General features: G+C 43.3%; 1 protein-coding gene across 2 annotated transcripts in view; it reads left to right on the top strand.

Moving 5' to 3' along the window:
* xylb (xylulokinase homolog (H. influenzae)) overlaps nucleotides 1-14,607 on the top strand; it is a 62,415-nt gene extending 47,808 nt beyond the window's left edge. For both annotated transcript variants that reach the window (XM_071328509.1, XM_071328510.1), the window contains one exon: nucleotides 14,020-14,607. In XM_071328509.1, the coding sequence (XP_071184610.1) occupies nucleotides 14,020-14,088 (69 nt within the window). In that variant the 3' untranslated portion in view covers nucleotides 14,089-14,607. The remainder of the gene's footprint in view (nucleotides 1-14,019) is intronic.
* Nucleotides 14,608-21,271: the final 6,664 nt, after the last annotated feature.

Here is a 21,271-nt window from a genome sequence, read left to right as displayed (position 1 = left end):
GGATATTCAGAGGTGGAAACTTTCCGTATGAGTTAACGGGAATATATGGGAATTAACGAGACTATATGGTAATTAATGCAAATATATGCAAATTATTTTTAAATGTAGATGTTTTTTGCATTGGATATATTTACCATATCATATGGAGACAGAAACATAAACATTTTACCTTATCATAAGTAGACATAATTACAAATTATTAAGTCCTACCAATAGAAATAAAATTAAAATAAATAGTTATGAATTGAACTTTAATTAAATGAGTTGACTCTTCACATGGGATGATTTCATTGAACAACACAAGAAAGGGAATATCGAATGATCCCCAATGATCCATCGCATCTCCCAAAAACGTTTTCAACATACATCTTTAAAATGATAGTCTACAAACTACAGCTTTGGATGTCTTCCTCTCAGGCTTCCATGTCTTCTCCCTGGACCTCCTCAATGTCCACCTTATGAACATCAGACTATGAGGCCTCATCTTCACTGTCACTTTCAAACCTTGTTGAGAATGGCTCGTTGTCAGGCTCAAAAATACTCAAATTTGCCCGGATGGGCCAATTTTTCAACCCTTGTATTGGTCAGCCTGTTGCGTGCTCTGGTGTGTGTGTTCCCAAACAAGGACCAGTTGTGCTCTGAGGCGGCTGATGTTGGTGGGATTTGGAGGATGATAGAGGCAACAAGGTAAAGAGCCTCAGATCCACAAAGTCCCTTCCACCAGGTGGCTGATGAGATATGTTGGCACGACTGCCATATTGCATCTCCATCCCAAAGCCCTTGCTTGGAAGTGTACTTCGCCAGACTGCCAAGAACCTTGCCCTCGTCCAGGCCAAGGTGACGAGACACAGTAGTGATGACACCATAGGCCTTGTTGATCTCTGCACCAGACAGGATTCTCTTGCCAGCATACTTGGGGTCCAACATGTACGCTGCGGCGTGTATGGGCTTCAGGCAGAAGTCTTTTTGGTGTATTTCAGAACTGCAGTTTCCTCTGCTTGGAGCAACAGTGAAGTGGGCAGGGCAGTACGGATTTCTTCTCTTACATCTGCAAGCAGAATCTGAACATCAGACAGGATGGCATTGTCTCCCTCAATTCGTGTAATGGCTACTGCTATAGGTTTCAGGAGTTTCAGGCTGCTTACCACTCTCTCCCAAAATACATAATCCAGGAGGATCCTCTTGATGGGGCTGTCCATATCGATATGGCCATTTCTTGGAGAGACTCCTTCCCCTCCAGGAGACTGTCAAACATGATGACAACACCACCCCAACGGGAGTTGCTGGGCAGCTTCAATGTGGAGCTCTTATTCTTCTCACTTTGCTTGGTGAGGTAGATTGCTGCTATAACTTGATGACCCTTCACATACTTAACCATTTCCTTGGCTCTCTTGTAGAGTATATCCATTGTTTTCAGTGCCATGATGACCTTGAGGAGCAGATTCAATGCATGAGCAGCACAGCCAATGGGTGTGATGTGAGGGTAGGACTCCTCCACTTTAGATCAAGCAGCCTTCATGTTCGCAGAATTGTCTGTCACCAGTGCAAATACCTTCTGTGGTCCAACATCATTGATGACTGCCTTCAGCTCATCTGTAATGTAGAGACCGGTGTGTCTGTTGTCCCTTGTGTCTGTGCTCTTGTGGAATACTGGTTGAGGGGTGGAGATGATATAGTTTAATTATTCCTTGCCCACAAACATTTGACCACCCATCAGAGGTGATTGTAATAAGGTCTGCTTTCTCTATTATTTGCTTGACCTTCACTTGAACTCTGTTGAACTCTGCATCCAGCAAATGAGTAGATAAAGCATGTCTGGTTGGAGGGGTGTATGCTGGGCGAAGAACATTCAGAAATCTTTTCCAATACCCATTGCCAGTTGCATACACAGCTCGAGCAAGACATTCATCAGCATTTCTCTGACTATGTTTCCTGTAAAGATTAGGATTTTTTTTTTTTTTTAACTACAAATACAATTCCATCCATGTACAGATAAATAGTTAAGCAGTTAGATTAAACAACTCCTTTGTAAGATAACAGTTTTAAAATGAAATGTATGGAAACAGGTGAATTAACACTCTTCAGTTATCAGGCTCAAGCAAGCTAAAACCCACATGGTAACAATTTGTAAGTCGCTCTGGATAAGAGCGTCTGCTAAATGACTTAAATGTAAATGTCAACAATGAAACAGGTAGTGAGGAGAAGGGGGAAAAAACGCTTTTAAAAGAGAGATGTTCCAAATGTGGGCTTAAACTTCAACCTTGATAAATATTCATGAGCTAGGACTACGACAGCTTAATGGCAAACATCTTAATATTTTTTTAGCCTTTGTCTTTATTCCTGCAATCCCTCACTTCTCCCCCCCTTCCCTTCCCTCAAGGTTGTCTATGTAGGCTGTGTGAAAGAGAGACAGTAACAAAGTGGGCCGCTTGCTGTTTCTTAATTTGGAGTTTGACAGAAACATCACAGTTCAACGATTGTCTCATTGTGAAGGATTCTGTGAGGAAAAAGCTTAGTGCCTACCTCCCTCCTAAAATCAGACATTACCTACCCCAACAAAGGCACATTAACATGGCGACTGGTATGATTTGGGGTCCCGGGAAAAGGGAGACGGTTTGACATGTCTAATATCTCTCATATATTTGGCATGTTGAATTTCTCTGTAATCACTGACATGTCGAATATCTCTCACTGACATGTCGAATATCTCTGTTATCACCCAGTCAAGAAGAGATGCTCGTCATTCTAATGGCGAAGGCATGAATAACAACATATATGCATATTAGATATCAGTCCTAATTTTTTGTGTGTATGGGAGGCAAACAGTGGTAAGTCAAATTAGACTGCCATTGATTTGGAAGGTTATTTTTTTGGAATGGGGAAATATTGCCAAAATTGATATCAAACGTGTACCTTTCTGTCATTACAAACTGACAATACCATATGAGATATAAATACACTTTTTATATCACATGAAAAATGCATGTATTTAAAATATTTTACAAGATACATGTAGCTACGAAACTGGCTGGGTTTCTTAAGATGATACCAGTATTAGTGAGGAGATGTTTTGCAGGCTTTTCTCATGATGTACCTTTAAATAATTCAGTATTCTTCATAAATAACAATGAGACATTTCACAACTGCTTATTACATGCGTGATGTAGCACATCGAACAGGGTTTCCTCCTGCAGCGCTATAAATTTAGAAGCCTTTGATTATTAGACTGTTTTGCGAGACAGCGTGTGCGACTCATTTCCCACCCAGTGAATGACGATGTTCTTCCTAATGAGACAGCAATGTAAATGATGTGTGTTAATTTTCCATTAATTGGCCACCAATCAAAATATAAAGTGTATTGTTGCCTGGTCTGTTATGTTCCTATACACAGTAGTCTAGTATATGTTCTGAATGAGCTGAAAGTCATACATGTTGTTTCTCCTCTCCGTCCCTCATGACACACACACACACACACACACAGTACTGTGTGTATTCCTAAAGATAGAAAATGACTGTTTTGTAATGTTAAGACAGACAGTTGTTTTGCCGTCATCTCTTTCATTGTCTGCAGAAGATGAGCTCTGGACCTGTACATGTCTTAATTTGAGCCATTTTGCTACAACTGGGAAAAAAATAATCCTGAAGCAACAGGAAATGTGAATTACTATTTGGATATTTTTGTAGGAGTTTTTCGTAAGGGAAAATCAAATCAGAAATATTTAAGTGGAAATTACAAACTTCAGAAGCCTTTTAAAACCTCAAATACACTACAAGTTTGACATTTTCTGCATTTCAGGAAAGTTCTCCTGTAACAGGGTGATCAAATTAAGATCCTACAGCTGCCTTACAGGTTGAAAGAACCAGGGAACTTCATGTACTGTATGGAGAGTACATGATGTACTTTATGTACAGTAGCTTATCTTTGTGTTGTTAATAGACCTTTCAATCACTTTCACGTCACTACAGCCTACCTATTGAGCTTTAAAGTGATGTTGTCTGTCGGTTTCACAATACATTAACAACGGCGCTGCTTCTCTGAAGTGTGCCTTTTGTTCTAGCTTCTCGGCAGCGTATCTTTGAATGTGGTCTGAGGGACCGATGAGCATTGTGTGTTTGTGTGTTATATTAGAATGCTCTATATTTGCTATGCCCCGGTGGGAATTCATTGCAGATGACGTGTCGTCAGCCCCTGTTGGGCGGGAATACGTTTAGCTGTCAGGGCGGCAGCGGCAACCTATTAAGGAGATGGCAGGAATCAGACATGCCGGATTACCGTTCATTGCACTTTTATGCAAACCCGTCGAACATCCTACCTCCATATTAACGACAGCTACTTAGCTACATGGTGTTGCTGGGAAAAGCAGAAGTTTTAGACTAAGTATTCAGCACCCTGGACAGTTTTACTAAACTATAAAAAGAAATTGAATGAATCACAAAGCCTTGTACTTCTTAATGTTAACTGCTAGCATGCTGATGTTGTACAATGTCAGTTCTGGTCAGGGATTTGTAGGCTAACAGATAGCTAACACAGCTTTTGAAATAAACCTTCACAGTTTATTGAGAGCATAAATCAGTGTGTGAATATCCCTTTTTTAGCCTAATACTGTCGGCCCTTTTTATCGACATAAGAAATCATGGATGTGCATAGGCCTCTCTGAGATTTCTCTCTGACCTGATTGATGTGGCCCATAGAAGGGACTACCCGGCCAAAAGGAGAGCAGTGTTAGTGTACCACACTACCCACTGTCCTCTGGGGCATCGGGGTGTTGTTGCTGTGGAAACGCTGGGTCTTTATCTCCCTTCATAGAGATTGTCAGAGGTCAGCAGAGACTACACTATTCAGAGGGTTCTTTAATTGGTGTTTACCTTACACACGTTTTGTTCTTCTATCCTCGGGGGACCTAAAATTGATTTCCATTCAAAATCCTATTTAACCTAAGCCTAACCCATAACCCTAAACCTAACCACTAACCCCTTACCCAAACCTTAACCCGTAACCCTAAACCTAACCCCTTACCCTAACCCTAAACCTAACCCCTAAGCTCATGGGGTCATTGGAAATGTCCCCACGAGGGAGAATTTTCCTTGTTTTTGTGGGGACGTTTGTGGATTTTTTTTGTCCCCACAAGGATAGAAAAACCAACCAACACACACACCACGCACACACTAGTTATACTAAATGTCTATTACACTTTCCAAATTGAGTGTGTTGTTGACATGTACAATACAACACAATTCTGTATGCCCCCCAGGGATAGCCTGCTATTGCCAGAGAACAACATTAATGGATGGTGTCAAGGGGGCAGAAAGCTATTTTCTTAGGTATGGGGCACAGGCTGGCAGAGGAAAATATCTTTCACCCCTCCTTTTTTCCCCGTTTAATATACTCTCCCGCAATGCAATCTCTATAGACTCGGGAGAAGTAACTATGGCGCCGGAGAAGAAGGCTGACGTTTAAGTGTCCCCAACCGAATGTGTTTTTTTGTTCATTTATTTGCGTTTGTACATAATGTTGCCGCTACCGTCTCTTATGACCGAAAATAACTTTTGGACATCAGGACTGCGATTACTCACCACGGACTGTCAGTATTATTATTTTCCTTTAAAGAGTCTGACGAGCCCAACCCGAGTAATATACTGCTTTCTCGGGAACAGGCCCAGATCCTTGTGATTTGCGTGAAGAGGAGGCAGAGAAAAAGGGGCCAGAGGGCGTGCTGCCTTCTGAGGATTTGTAGGCGATCGAATAAACCCCCACTTCTGCTAGCAAACGTGCAATCTTTGGAGATTAAAATTGATGATCTACGCGGAAGATTAAACTACCAACAGGACATTCAAAACTGTAATATCTTATGTTTCACGGAGTCGTGGCTGAACGATGACACTATCAACATACAGCAGGCTGGTTATACGTTGTACCGGCAGGATAGAACAGCAGCATCTGGTAAGACAAGTGGTGGCGGATTATGTATTTTTGTAAATAACAGCTGGTGCACGATATCTAAATCAAATCAAATTTTATTTGTCACATACACATGGTTAGCAGATGTTAATGCGAGTGTAGCGAAATGCTTGTGCTTCTAGTTCCGACCATGCAGTAATATCTAACAAGTAATCTAACAATTTCACAACAACTACCTTATACACACAAATGTAAAGGAATGAATAAGAATATGTACATAAAAATATATGGATGAGCGATGGCCGAACAGCATAGGCAAGATGCAGTAGATGGTATAGAGTACAGTATATACATATGAGATGAGTAATGTAGGGTATGTAAACATTATATAAAGTGGCATTGTTTAAAGTGGCTAGTGAAACATTTATTACATCCAATTTTTTTATTATTAAAGTGGCTAGAGATTTGAGTCAGTATGTTGGCAGCAGCCACTCAATGTTAGTGGTGGCTGTTTAACAGTCTGATGGCCTTGAGATGGAAGCTGTTTTTCAGTCTCTCGGTCCCAGCTTTGATGCACCTGTACTGACCTCGCCTTCTGGATGTTAGCGGGGTGAACAGGCAGTGGCTCGGGTGGTTGTTGTCCTTGATGATCTTTTTGGCCTTCCTGTGACATCGGGTGGTGTAGGTGTCCTGGAGGGAAGGTAGTTTGCCCCCGGTGATGCGTTGTGCAGACCTCACTACCCTCTGGAGAGCCTTACGGTTGCGTGCTGTATCACCGCCGTACCAGGCGGTGTTAACAGCCCGACAGGATGCTCTCGATTGTGCATCTGTAAAAGTTTGAGTGTTTTTGGTGACAAGCCAAATTTCTTCAGCATCCTGAGGTTGAAGAGGCGTTGCTGCGCCTTCTTCACCACGCTGTCTGTGTGGGTGGACTATTTCAGTTTGTCCGTGATGTGTACGCCGAGGAACTTAAAACTTTCCACCTTCTCCACTACTGTCCTGTCGATGTGGATAGGGGGCTGCTCCCTCTGCTGTTTCCTGAAGTCCACGATCACCTCCTTTGTTTTGTTGACATTGAGTGTGAGGTTATTTTCCTGACACCACACTCCGAGGGCCCTCACCTCCCTGTAGGCCGTCTCGTCGTTGTTGGTAATCAAGCGTACCACTGTAGTGTCGTCTGCAAACTTGATGATTGAGTTGGAGGCGTGCATGGCCACGCAGTCATGGGTGAACAGGGAGTACAGGAGAGGGCTGAGTACGCACCCTTGTGGGGCCCCAGTGTTGAGGATCAGCGGGGTGGAGATGTTGTTTCCTACCCTCACCACCTGGGGGCGGCCCGTCAGGAAGTCCAGGACCCAGTTTCACAGGGCGGGGTCAAGACCCAGGGTCTCGAGCTTAATGACGAGTTTGGATTGTACTATGGTGTTAAATGCTGAGCTGTAGTCGATGAACAGCATTCTTACATAGGTATTCCTCTTGTCCAGATGGGTTAGGGCAGTGTGATTGCGATTGCATCGTCTGTGGACCTATTGGGGCGGTAAGCAAATTGGAGTGGATCTAGGGTGTCAGGTAGGGTGGAAGTGATATGGTCCTTGACTAGTCTCTCAAAGCACTTCATGATGACGGAAGTGAGTGCTACGGGGCGTTTAGTCGTTTAGCTCAGTTACCTTAGCTTTCTTGGGAACAGGAACAATGGTGGCCCTCTTGAAGCATGTGGGAACAGCAGACTGGGATAGGGATTAATTGAATATGTCCGTTAACACACCAGCCAGCTGGTCCGTCTGGACCGGCAGCCTTGCGAGGGTTAACACGTTAAAATGTTGCTCGCCTGAGGTAGAGTGTCTCATGATAAGCTGTAGACCACACTGTCTACCTAGAGAGTTTATCTGTATTTTTCGTAGCTGTTTACATACCACCACAGACTGAGTCTGGCACTAAGACAGCATTGAATGAGCTGTATTCCGCCATAAGCAAACAAGAAAACGCTCACCCAGAGACGGCGCTCCTAGTGGCCGGGGACTTTAATGCAGGGAAACTTAAATCCAGTTGACCAAATTTCTATCAGCATGTTAAATGTGCAACCAGAGGGGAAAACACTCTGGACCACCTTTACACCACACACAGAGACGCATACAAAGCTCTCCCTCGCCCTCCATTTGGCAAATCTGACCATAATTCTATCTTCCTGATTCCTGCTTACAAGCAAAAATTCAAGCAGGAAACACCAGTGACGAGATCGATTAAGTGGTCAGATGAAGCAGATGCTAAGCTACAGGACTGTTTTGCTAGCACAGACTGGAATATGTTCCGGGATTTCTCCGATGGTATTGAGGAGTACACCACATCATTCATTGGCTTCATCAATAAGTTAATTGATGATGTAGTCCCCACAGTGACCGTACGTACATACCCCAACCAGAAGCCATGGATTACAGGCAACATCCGCACTGTCCTAAAGGCTAGAGCTGCCGCTTTAAAGGCCGCAGGGGCCCCTCAGGGTGCGTGCTCAGTCCTCTCCAGTCCTCCCTGTTCACTCATGACTGCACGGCCAGGCACGACTCCAACGCCATCATTAAGTTTGCCGATGACAACACGGTGGTAGGCCTGATCAACGACAATGACGAGACAGCCTATAGGGAGGAGGTCAGAGACCTGGCTGTGTGGTGCCAGGACAACAACCTCTCCCACAACGTGATCAAGACAAAGGAGATGATTGTGGACTACAGGAAACAGAGGACTGAGCATGCCCCCATTCTCATCGACGGGGCTGCAGTGGAGCAGGTTGATAGCCTCAAGTTCCTTGGTGTCCACATCACCAACAAACTAACATGGTCCAAGCACACCAAGACAGTTGTGAAGAGGGTACGACAATACCTATTCCCCCTCAGGAGACTGAAAAGATTTGGCATGGGTCCTCAGATCCTCAAAAGATTCTACAGCTGCACCATCGAGAGCATCCTGACTGGATGCATCACTGCCTGGTATGGCAACTTCTTGGCCTCCGACCGCAAGGCACTACAGAGGGTGGTGCGAACGGCCCAGTACATCACTGGGGCCAAGCTTCCTGCCATCCAGGACCTTTATACCAAGCGGTGTCAAAGGAAAGCCCTAAAAATGGTCAAAGACACCAGCCACCCTAGTCATAGACTGTTCTCTCTGCTACTGCACGGCAAGCGGTACCGGAGCGCCAAGTCTAGGTCCAAGAGGCTTCTAAACAGCTTCTACCCCCAAGCCATAAGACTCCTGAACTTCTAATCAAATGGCTACCCAGACTATTTGCATTGCCCCTTTCCCCCTCTTTTACACCACTGCTACTCTCTGTTGTTATCAACTATGCATAGTAACTTTAACTCTACCTCATGTACATCTTACCTCAAATAACCGGTGCCCCCGCACATTGATTCTGTACCGGCACCCCCCTGTATATTGTCTCGCTATTGTTATTTTACTGTTGTTCTTTAATTACTTGTTACTTTTGTTTCTTATTCTTATCCGTATTTCAAAAATATATATTTTTTAACTGCATTGTAAGTAAGGTCTACACCTGTTGTATTCGATGTATGTGACTAATACAATTTGATTTGATTTAAATTGCAAGAGGATTAGATTCACTGAAGGAAATGTGGAGTGAGATGTATCTGATTTTTCACCTAAGCTGCTTATTGGGTCGTTCATCCATATTCGGACCCCTTTACTTTTTCCACATTTTGTTACATTACAGCCTCTAAAACTGATTAAATTATTACTTTTTTTTCATCAATCTACACACAATACCTCATAATGTCAAAGGGAACCTGTGGTATATTCAATTGATTGGACATGATTTGGAAAGGCAAACACCTGTCTCTATAAGGTGTCAGAGCAAAAACCAAGCCATGAGGTCGAAGGAATTGTTCATAGAGCTCCGAGATAGGTAATACTCCTAAGTATTCAGACCCTTTACAGCGATTACAGTCTTGAGTCTTCTTGGGTATGATGCTACAAGTTTGGCACACCTGTATTTGGGGAGTTTCTCCCATTCTTCTCTGCAGATCCTCTCAAGCTCTGTCAGGTTGGATGGGGAGCCTTGCTGCACAGCTATTTTCAGGTCTCTCCAGAGATGTTAAATAGGGTTCAAGTCCGGGCTCTGGCTGGGCCACTCAAGGACATTCAGAAACTTGTCCCGAAGCCACTCCTGCATTGTCTTGGCTGTGTGCTTAGGGTCGTTGTCCTGTTGGAAAGTGAACCTTCACCCCAGTCTGAGGTCCTGAGTGCTCTGGAGCAGGTTTTCATCAAGGATCTCTCTGTACTTTGCTCTGTTCATCTTTCCCGCAATCCCGACTAGTCTCCCAATTTCTGCAGCTGAAAAACATCCCCACAGCATGATGCTGCCACCATCTTTAAAAAAAAATGTAACCTTAAGAGTGGCTTCCGTCTGGCCACTCTACCATAAAGGCCTGATTGGTGGAGTGCTGCAGAGATGGTTGTCCTTCTGGAAGGTTCTCCCATCTCCACAGAGGAACTCTAGAGCTCTGTCAGAGTGAGTGACCATTGCTCAGATTGGCTGGGCGGCCAGCTCTAGGAAGAGTCTTGGTGGTTTAAAACTATATATATCTTCTGTATACCACCCCTACCTTGTCACAACACAACTGATTGGCTCAAACGCATTAAGAAGGAAAGAAATAGCACAAATTAACTTTTAACAAGGCACACCTGTTAATTGAAATGCATTCCAGGTGACTACCTCATGAAGCTGGTTAAGAGAATGCCAAGCGTGTGCAAAGCTGTCATCAAGGCAAAGGGTGGCTACTTTGAAGAATCTCAAATGTAAAATATAATTAAATTTGTTTAATACTTTTTTGGTTACTACATAATTCTATGTGTGTTATTTCATAGTTTTGATGTCTTCACTATTATTCTGCAATGTAGAAAATATTAAAAAATAAAGAAAAACCCTTTAATGAGCAGGTGTGTCCAAACTTTTGACTGCTACTGTATATTTACCCCAAAATGTGTGGGGTATTGGAAATGATGGAAGCTACAATCTATCCGCAATATTAAAGCTGATCTACCCCCTACATTTTTTTGTTTAAAAGCCTAGTCCATGGATGGGCAACTTTGATGGGGGTGGGGGCCTGAAAAAATGCATACCCACATCCATACACACACATGCAGTCAGAGGTTCATTTCCTGCAATTCTACAACTTTCGCCATGAAGCGTGGAGAAAATGTTGCAGTTCTAAAGTTTGCTGCAATTCTACACATTTCACCATGGGGTGAAGAGAAGATTTTGTGTGCGACCACACACACGTGCACACACTCCCTCCAGCAGTGTTATGTCAATCTTATTTCCTGAGCATTGCACAGCGTCGGTGCATGGTGGCCCTTGCCAACTGCTGACACTGGTGTGATTAGCCACCCTGCTCTGGCATGATACGCTGTGGCACCATGGAGCTCTGGCCTAGAGACAACACTCCACAGAGGAAGTGAGAGGGGCGGGTAGAGATGGGGAGGGGCATTGGAGGTAGAGGGCTGGAGCAGTGAGAAAGAGGGCAGGGGTATGGTAGACAGCAAGCAAGAGAAAGGAGAGAGTAGAAACTCTGAGGATAACAGAAACAGATGAAGATAGAGAGGACCAGGGGAATGGAGTCAGGGCTCAGAAAGAGAGGACCAGGGAAATGGAGTCAAGGGAATAGAGAGGACCAGGGAAATGGAGTCAGGGGGATAGAGAGGACCAGGGGAATGGAGTCAGGGGGATAGAGAGGACCAGGGGAATGGAGTCAGGGAGAGAGAGGACCAGGGAAATGGAGTCAGGGGGATATAGAGGTCCAGGGGAATGGAGTCAGGGGGATAGAGAGGACCAGGGGAATGGAGTCAGGGGGATAGAGAGGACCAGGGGAATGGAGTCAGGAGGATAGAGAGGACCAGGGGAATGGAGTCAGGGTGATAGAGAGGACCAGGGGAATGGAGTCAGGGGGATAGAGAGGACCAGGGGAATGGAGTCAGGGCTCAGAGAGAGAGAGGACCAGGGGAATGGAGTCAGGGTGATAGAGAGGACCAGGGGAATGGAGTCAGGTGGATAGAGAGGACCAGGGAAATTGAGTCCGGGGGATAGAGAAGACCAGGAGAATGGAGTCCGGGCTCAGAGAGATATAAAAGACAAAGGGAATGGAGTCAGGGGAATAGAGAGGACCAGGGAAATGGAGTCAGGGGGATAGGCAGGACCAGGGGTATGGAGTCAGGGGGATAGAGAGAACCAGGGGAATGGAGTCAGGGGGATAGGCAGGACCAGGGGAATGGAGTCAGGGAGATAGAGAGGACCAGGGGAATGGAGTCAGGGGGATAGAGAGGACCAGGGGAATGGAGTCAGGGAGATAGAGAGGACCAGGGGAATGGAGTCAGGGGGATAGGCAGGACCAGGGGAATGGAGTCAGGGGGATAGAGAGGACCAGGGAAATGGAGTCAGGGGGATAGGCAGGACCAGGGGGATGGAGTCAGGGGGATAGAGAGGACCAGGGGAATGGAGTCAGGGGGATAGAGAGGACCAGGGGAATGGAGTCAGGGGTATAGAGAGGACCAGGGGAGTCTAATGGATGTGAAATTAAAAGGTTTCAAACTGGAGTTGAAGACTCAATCAATATCAATATTCTTCTCACTGTACGCACGCACACACATTCCCATTAAAATTCCTATTTTCCCTAACCTATTAACCCAAACCAAACCCCCTGATCCTAACAGTAATTCTAACCCTAATTGTAACCCTAACATTAAACCTCTAAGCCTAAAAAAGCCTTTTTGTCCCCACTTGTCAGTATTGTCCTTGTTTTACTATCCTTGTGAGGACTTCTGGTCCCCATAAGGATAGTAACCCCCCCCCACCCCCCCCCCACACACACAGGGTTCTAAGGGCAGACAAACAGTGTCCTGGCTGACTGACTTTTCAAAGCAAAATGACTGATGCTGTCCACAGTGTATTTTCAGAAGAAAGGCCATCCTGGCTCGGTGTCTGCTGCTATGCCCTGCTCTTAACCACTCAACCATGCGTGTCCATCCACCACAGGGGGAGAAAATAACCCCATTTTCTGGCCTCTGGGCTGGCAAACCACTTTATTTAGACTACTTTTCAGACCTAAAAAATACTCTAAGGTCTGGTAGCCTTTTCATACCTCTGAGCCGAGCGAACTTATACTGGGCTGGCTGGTTATACATTCAACCATATACCACTTTTCACACTACTGAGTTGAGACGAGCCGTGCTGATCTGATCTGGTTACACATCCACCATATACTCTTTTCACAAAAAGGAAAGGACAATGTGAATAAGAAATATCTGAGCCAGTACCGTACTGAGCACATGTGACAGACGTGACAGTCTGGAGACGCCGTGGAGAACGTTCTGCTGCCTGCAACATCCTCCAGCATGACCGGTTTGGCGGTGGGTCAGTCATGGTGTGGGGTGGCATTTCTTTGGGGGGGCCACACAGCCCTCCATGGGCTCGCCAGAGGTAGCCTGACTGCCATTAGGTACCGAGATGAGATCCTCAGACCCCTTGTGAGACCATATGCTGGTGCAGTTCCTGCAAGAGGAAGGCATTGATGCTATGGACTGGCCCGCCCGTTCCCCAGACCTGAATCCAATTGAGCACATCTGGGACATCATGTCTCGCTCCATCCACCAACGCCACGTTGCACCACAGACTGTCCAGGAGCTGGCGGATGCTTTAGTCCAGGTCTGGGAGGAGATCCCTCAGGAGACCATCCGCCACCTCATCAGGAGCATGCCCAGGCGTTGTAGGGAGGTCATACAGGCACGTGGAGGCCACACACACTACTGAGCCTCATTTTGACTTGTTTTAAGGACATTACATCAAAGTTGGATCAGCCTGTAGTGTGGTTTTCCACTTTAATTTTGAGTGTGACTCCAAATCCAGACCTCCATGGGTTGATAAATTTGATTTCCATTGATAATTTTTGTGTGATTTTGTTGTCAGCACATTCAACTATGTAAAGAAAAAAGTATTTAATAAGAATATTTCATTCATTCAGATCTAGGATGTGTTATTTTAGTGTTCCCTTTATTTTTTTGAGCAGTGTAGAACATTTAGGTTCTCACTGGGATTTCTTTGTCTTTTTTTGTTTCAGGTGTTCGCTCCCCTGTTGAGGCGTTACGCTGAGCTGGAGGAGACAGTGCTCCAGGAATCAAAGCAGTGACTGAACACTGGCAATTATTTCAATCAGCACATTTCTCCATGGTCTGATGAGCAAATATGAAGGACTTGCAAACCTGTGCTTTACACGTGATTCCAACCTCTTGATTTTGACTTTGTAAAACACCTTAAATATAATTTTTTTAAAGGTAATTTTTCATGAATGTATCTGCAAGTGACACGACCCTCTTCAATTTGTTTAGTTGTGATGACTCGTAGGGATTACACTAAGAATACCTCATTTTCTTTGCATTCTTCGCTTCTTCTGTCTAATTGTGTATTCAGCAACCAATCTCTGTTGTCATGCCATGATCATTTCAATGGGCATTTAGATAGTCAAACAAGTCTTTTTGGAAGTATGAAAGTTCCATAAGGGAATTGTCTTCTCACTCAGAAATTAACTGAATAATTTTGTTCTGATGGGAATTCTGAAAGACCTACAGTATGAGTATTCTGAATCTTCAGTGATCGACTGTGCTGATACCCTCGAATTTCTTCAAACAATAAAATCTATTGAACTTTTCATGACAACCCATGTCATTACTGTGATTAATCACATTGGTGAAGGTGACCGAGACAGTCTTTTCTTACAATGAGATTGTTGTATCTGTTTCTCCTTTGCGGATGTTCTGACTGGGGCTGTGTCCTACTGGTCTATTAATACCCAGCATTCCTAGCGGCGCATACACACACACACACACACACACAGGCCCCACGATTGCCACTCCCAATAAATTGTTCATTATTCTCCTCCAGTCCAACCAACATCTTTGTGCTTAAATGATCTCCATAGTTATGTTCATTAGGCAACAAACTATAATACCATCGGTATTTTGACAAACATACTTTTAGATCAGTTAGATTGTGTTAGGGAGGGAACGAACTCAATATACCTTAAAATGACTAAAACCAACTGGAAACTGTAGAAATGAGAATGGACCTACATTCATACAATCTATTTACTGTGTCCAGCTGGATAATAATCACAGAAATGAAAGCTAGAGAGTCGAGAGCATCGAAAATTCCAAAAACTATGGATATGTGGCCCCCAGGGCAAAATGACTTTGACACCCCTATTCTAGATGGCAAACATATAGGATGTTGATGCGAATGGTTCTCTTGTCACTTTCTTTTTGGCACGTTACACTGTCAACATGTGACAACGTTCCCTTTTTGATCAACCTCCAGAGGATCTGAATTTGAGGGTGAACATGACACTGTGCTGGGTGTAATGGGGGGGGGGGGGGGGGTTGACAAGTGACGAGAGATTTCTCCTTTATTGTTTGGGAGGCACAAACGCAAAGGAAAACCTTGCTTGTGGTCTGTGGGCCTGCGATCATCCACAAAAGAAAGAATACATTTACTATTTATAGAAATAATCCTAAAAGTAATGTAGGGCACACATGATATACCATTAGTTACACACAGTGCCTTCCGAAAGTATTCATACCCCATAACTTATTCTACACTTTGTTGTGTCTCACCCATCTACACACAGTACCCCATAATGACAAAGTGAAAACGTTTTAGAAATGTTTGCAAATGTATTGAAATTTAGATACAGAAATACCTAATTTGCATAAGTATTCACACCCCTGTGTCAACACTTTGCAGAAGCGCCTTTGGCAGCGATTACAGCTGTGAGTTGTTCTGGCTAAGTCTCTAATTTGCCCATTGTTCTTTTCAAAATTCTTCAAGCTCTGTCAAATTGGTTGTTGATCATTGCTAGACTACCATTTTCCAAGTCATTTTCAAGCAGATTTAAGTCAAAACTCAGGAACATTCACTGTTTTCTTCATAAGCAACTCCAGTGTAAATTTGGCCTTGTGTTTTAGGTGAATTCATTTCCCAGTGTCTGGTGGAAAGCAGACTGAACCAGGTTTTCCTCTAGGATTTTGCCTGTGCTTAGCTCCATACCGTTTATTTTTTATCCTGAAAAACTCCCCAGTCTTTAACGATTACAAACATAACCATAACATGATGCAGCCACCACTATGCTTGAACATATGGAGAGTGGTTGTATTGGTTTTGCCCCAAACATAACACTTTGCATTCAGGACAAAAGGTTAATTGCTTTGCCACATTTTCTGCAGTATTACTTTAGTGCCTTGTTGCAAACAGGATGCATGTATAGGATTTTTTTTTACAGACTTCCTTCTTTTCACTCTGTCATTTAGGTTAGTATTGTGGAGTAATTACAATGTTGTTGATCCATTCTCAGTTTTCTCCTATCACAGCCATTACACTCTAACTGTTTTAAAGTCACCATTGGACTCATGCTGAAATCCCTGAGAGGTTTCCTTCCTCTCCGGCAACTGAGTTAGGAAAGATGCCTGTATCTTTGTAGTGACGGTGTATTGATACACCATCAAAAGTGTAATTAATAACTTCACTATGCTCTAAGGGATATTCAATGTCTGCTTTTTTTATTTTTATGTATCCATCTACCAATAGGTGCCCTTCCTTCTTTGTGAGGCATTGGAAAACCTACCTGGTCTTTCTGGTTGAGTCTGTGTTTGAAATTCACTGCTCGACTGAGGGACCTTACAGATAATTGTATGTGTGGGGTAAAAATATTAGGTAGTCATTCAAAAATAATGTTAAACACTATTATTGCACACAGAGTGAGTCCATGCAACTTATGTGATTTGTTAAGGAATTTTTTCTCCTGGACTTATTTAGGCTTGCCATAACAAAGGGGTTGAATACTTATTGACTCAAGACATTTCAGCTTTTTTAATTTCTAAAAACATAATTCCACTGACATTATGGGGTATTGTGTGTTTGCCAGTGACAAAAACAATCTACATTTAATCCATTTTAAATTCAGTCTGTAACACAACAAAATGAGGAAAAAGTCAAGGGTGAAGCAGATATAATATTCTCAATAACATAGATAACATCAAAATGGAAAATGTTCTTCTTACTGTCTTGTCTGTCTGTCTTTTAATCGTTGGCATAAGTGGTTTCGATTCACTGTACCCACATTGATTTTGCCTGCCAGATTTATTTATTTCACTTAAAGAAAATGCTTGTGCTTAACTGAGAGAATTCCTACTTCCTAGGAATCTCATCACCAAGATGTGGAAATTACGCTTTAATTAAACAAATTGGCTGTTCAGAGAACATTTGTGTCTTTTTCAAGAACAGAAAAACACAATAATTAAAGGAGTCAATGGAGTGGAACCCTTTTGCGTGTAAGGAGCTGCAAGTGATAAGTTATTCAGTTAGACTCAGTTAGGATATTAGGAAATGTAATCTTGTAAATCTCAAACGAAGTTCGATGAACTCTTTATATCCATGCCTCTGCTTCTTTTTTAAACTATCAAAAGGTGAACTGGTAATGGACTGGAATTACACTTTATGTTACATCAAATTGTAAGATAATGAACAGTCTTTCAGCTGAAGAAATGATCATTGATATGTCATCTCATGATAAGATCATGAGATGGCACTGTGATCACAATCGTAAATGTGTGTCTGGTATCAACACTTGGGGAAATGTAACCATTTTCATAAAATGTCTGTTGAACAAAGCGTCTATTACCTCTGAAGGTGCTGTGTGGCCTGAGGAGTGTTCTGGTAAGTTTGGCAGGCAGTTAGGGCTGTTTGAGTGACTCTCCCTGCATTTGTCCAGTTTATACCCACCCTGAAGGTAGCAATTGAGATGTCACAAACCCCTGAACCCAACAATCTCCTCTAAGTCTCAGCTCAGAGAACTTCTCCACCTCTAACATCACATTGGGAGCAGATTTGTTTTGGTGAACTACGCTTGCATGGGTACCTTGCCAGAAACCTGAAGACTTGTGTGAGCTTGCAGTGTTTAGGTGCGCAGGTGTCTGGGTTCGATAGGGTATGCAAACATTGATTCAGTGGCTACTTGGGACTCTAATCATTATTCATTCCAACAAGTTTCAAGAATAAGGTTTTCTTGGGTTCAGGTTGGCACTTAACTACACAAAACACTGCTTTGCATGCAAACCAAAAAGAAAGTCAACTGTTTATTTTCTGTGCAGAAGGAGTTTTTGTTAAACTTATCCTGGAGTGCCAAAAACCAATTTCAACAGAAGAGGGCTCTTGCTGATATGCATGTACCTTTTCTTTCCAAAATCATCACCTTCCACTTATTAACAAGCCAAGAGCATAAATACAGTATCACAACACAGACCGAAACAATAATACACTCAGGGTTTCAGGCAAAGTTAGAAAGATACATATAAATGACACTAACAGTGCCCTAAAGACCTTGTCTATTTTGGCTTGCCGTTGTGCATCACAGGATCAAATAATAGGCCAGCTCTTCCAGGGGGATGTTTTTTTCCTGACACTAATTCCTGTAACACACAACAGCTCTGAGCCACAGGAACAAAGAGACCGCAGATTAAAGATGGGAAAGCATTGTGACAAAATCCCTCCTTCCACAGAGCTCCTGGATCAAACATGTTTAGGCAGTGAGATGCACTCTGGGAGACGCAGTTTTTTTGTAACTTTTCTTTGTACATTTCTCTTTGTTGGCGGTTGTGTGTATATGTGCACTTGAGTGTTAGGTTGGCAGAATAAACGTGTGTGGGCTATAGTATTCACTCCTCACTCTGTCTCTATCTTCTCTCCTCTGAGACACACACACACACGCATGCGTGCACACACACACACACGCACACTCCCCGACCAAAACCTAATATGACAGTTGTTTGCGTAACCTTCCCAAAGCTCAGAAAGCATTTGTGACCATTTGATGCACCTGTCACCCCCATGGCAGTGCCGTGTATTTGGAGTAGTGTGTCAGGCGATAATGCGAGAGGCTGAAGCAACAAAAAAATAAAGGATTACGCTGAAGAAAATGCTCCAGGAGGTTGAACTCAAAAGGATGAATAAAATGAAGCTCTCGCTGTGAATGAATCCGGCTATGAATTATTATTTTTTTTGTGTGAAAAGGTTAGTATGCACTTGAGACCGTTAGCTCATTTCACATTAGATCATAAATGTCGCACCTTTTGGAACAAAATGGGGTTCTTTGACTAATGCCGTGTGGCAGGATGAGATAGAATGTGGTTCAGATGAGGATATATGCTGATAGACGAGCAGCAGGGAAAATGTGGTTTTCCTTATGTGACTTGTCATGCCTGGACAAGACATCATGTGCATGGTTAATGCAATGTTGACACAAAAGCCTATGTGGCTTCTTTACAAGCACTCTCCCACTGTTTGTCTAGCTGTATTGTTTTATTTGTTTTGTATGACATTTAAATATTTTGCTTTAATTACTAAATGCTATCAGTTATGGGAAGAAAATAACATCCTCCAAAAGGGAGACAATATGAGACAAACTTGTGTTTATTCTACACTACAGAATGTAATGAGTTAGGATGCCTCAAATAACCTTAATTAGTTACAGTGCAACATCAGAGAAAGAAATGTAAAAATATCAAACAGAATGGTTCAGTGAAGCATTTGAGGATGAATTAGTATAATCTGAAAATATTTGTTTAATTGAGTCATTGTAGTGTACTCCAGACTTTTTGGGAGTAGATAGTTAAGTCACATTTTTACTTTAGAACTTCCTGTGTTCTGTTGTCAAGGCCATGATGAGAATGGCATCGAGGTGCAGTGGTAGAGGCTGTTGGAATGTTTGATACATTTTATCCATGCTGCCACTTTTTAACTATTTATTTTCTGTGTGTGTCTAATTTAAAAATGTTGTCATTTAGCAGACGCTCTTATCCAGAGGGACAGCAGTGAGTGCATAGACTTTCATCATTTTTTGTGCCGGTCCCCCATAGGAATCCAACTCACAACCCTGGCATTGCGGTTATGTTTTCAGTAGACCTATGGGTGGTTGTGTTTTCAGTAGGCCTGTGGGTGGTTATGTTTTCAGTAGGCCTGTGGGTGGTTAGTCATCTTCCTCCTCAGACACGCTGGGAGCAGAGGAAGCCCTTGATGTTCTCCAGATGTGGAGGGATACCCCTGCCTCTGTTTTGTCATGTGAGGGGGGGCTACCATTACACCCATTACTTCCAGTAGTCTGGCGCTAACATTAAAAGCAGCTGCTGTTAGCAGTTCCAAGCTGGCCATTTTGTCTCAGTAACTCAACTAGGTTTTATGGGGCGACTGGGTTTCACCTGAGCTCCTTCCCAGATGTCTGGGAAGAGGGTCCGGTGTTTCAACCCTGAGGGCAGTCGGCCAGTCGCACATGGCCTTTCACTGTGTGGTGTAAGTCAGCCATTTTGGGTGGTCCGGGACTTTGGTGTGTAGCCTGCGGGACGGGAGGTGGTGTGGGAGTTTAGACGAGCTCTGATGGAGTTTCGGAAGACCTGTTTATAGCCTACTGGAGAGGCAGAGCTCTGATTGCAGTCAGTTCTGAGTGAAGCTTTAGTAAGAATTACTGCTCTTGGTGGAAGGCCAACAGTCATAAAGCATAATGAACTGCAGCACAGATATTCTCATCATCAAAGATGATCTGTGTCTAGAGTATTGCTCCAGAATCCATATTCAACAAAACAATTTGAACTGTCATCTGGAAAACCACACAGTACTCACAAGTTAATCATGTCATTGAGCTTTTTCAAATATTGCTGTTACTTTGGTGCATCCGAAGTTCAATTCACACAGCCCTGTATCCTCCTCACTACTTCCTCCCTATGACTCCTGGAATACTTTAAGCTGTAGCGAGCCGGTCAAAACGTAGCCTACTTACTGTTCAAGGAGACAATCGTTCTTTCAATTGGTATCCAGCAATTTCCTTTACTGCTATCTATACATTGCCTAGCAGTAGCAGTGGGAAAAAGAGAGGAGACAGAAATAAATCCAACTGCTGCAAGAGTGCAGCTCTGTTGGTTTGTCATTCTGCACATAGTCACAGCATGGTTTTAGAGTTAAGAGGACTCTGTGTGTGAATGAAAGGCTTGTGAAATCCAACTTCAACAACACAGAAGGCTTTAGTCAAAATACTCAAATAGCCTGGTTAACCATTATGGCTAGCAGCTAGCTGTTTTGTCAGCCCTGCATGCAATAAAGCTGATTATGCAACACTTGAACAAAAGTGCAATGTCCACTGCCTCTTCAATAATACATGCAGCCATTTTGTTTCCTCACATTGAACTTCCTTTTGCCAGATGAAAGAATTGAAAAAATGCTTTGAATAATTGCTAACACAATGTGGGTGGATTAACCTAGTTGTTTCTTAGGAA

This window comes from Salvelinus alpinus, chromosome 10 (genome assembly GCF_045679555.1).
Source record: "Salvelinus alpinus chromosome 10, SLU_Salpinus.1, whole genome shotgun sequence".
Classification (NCBI taxonomy): domain Eukaryota; kingdom Metazoa; phylum Chordata; class Actinopteri; order Salmoniformes; family Salmonidae; genus Salvelinus; species Salvelinus alpinus.
This window is presented reverse-complemented; position numbering and strand designations above follow the sequence as displayed.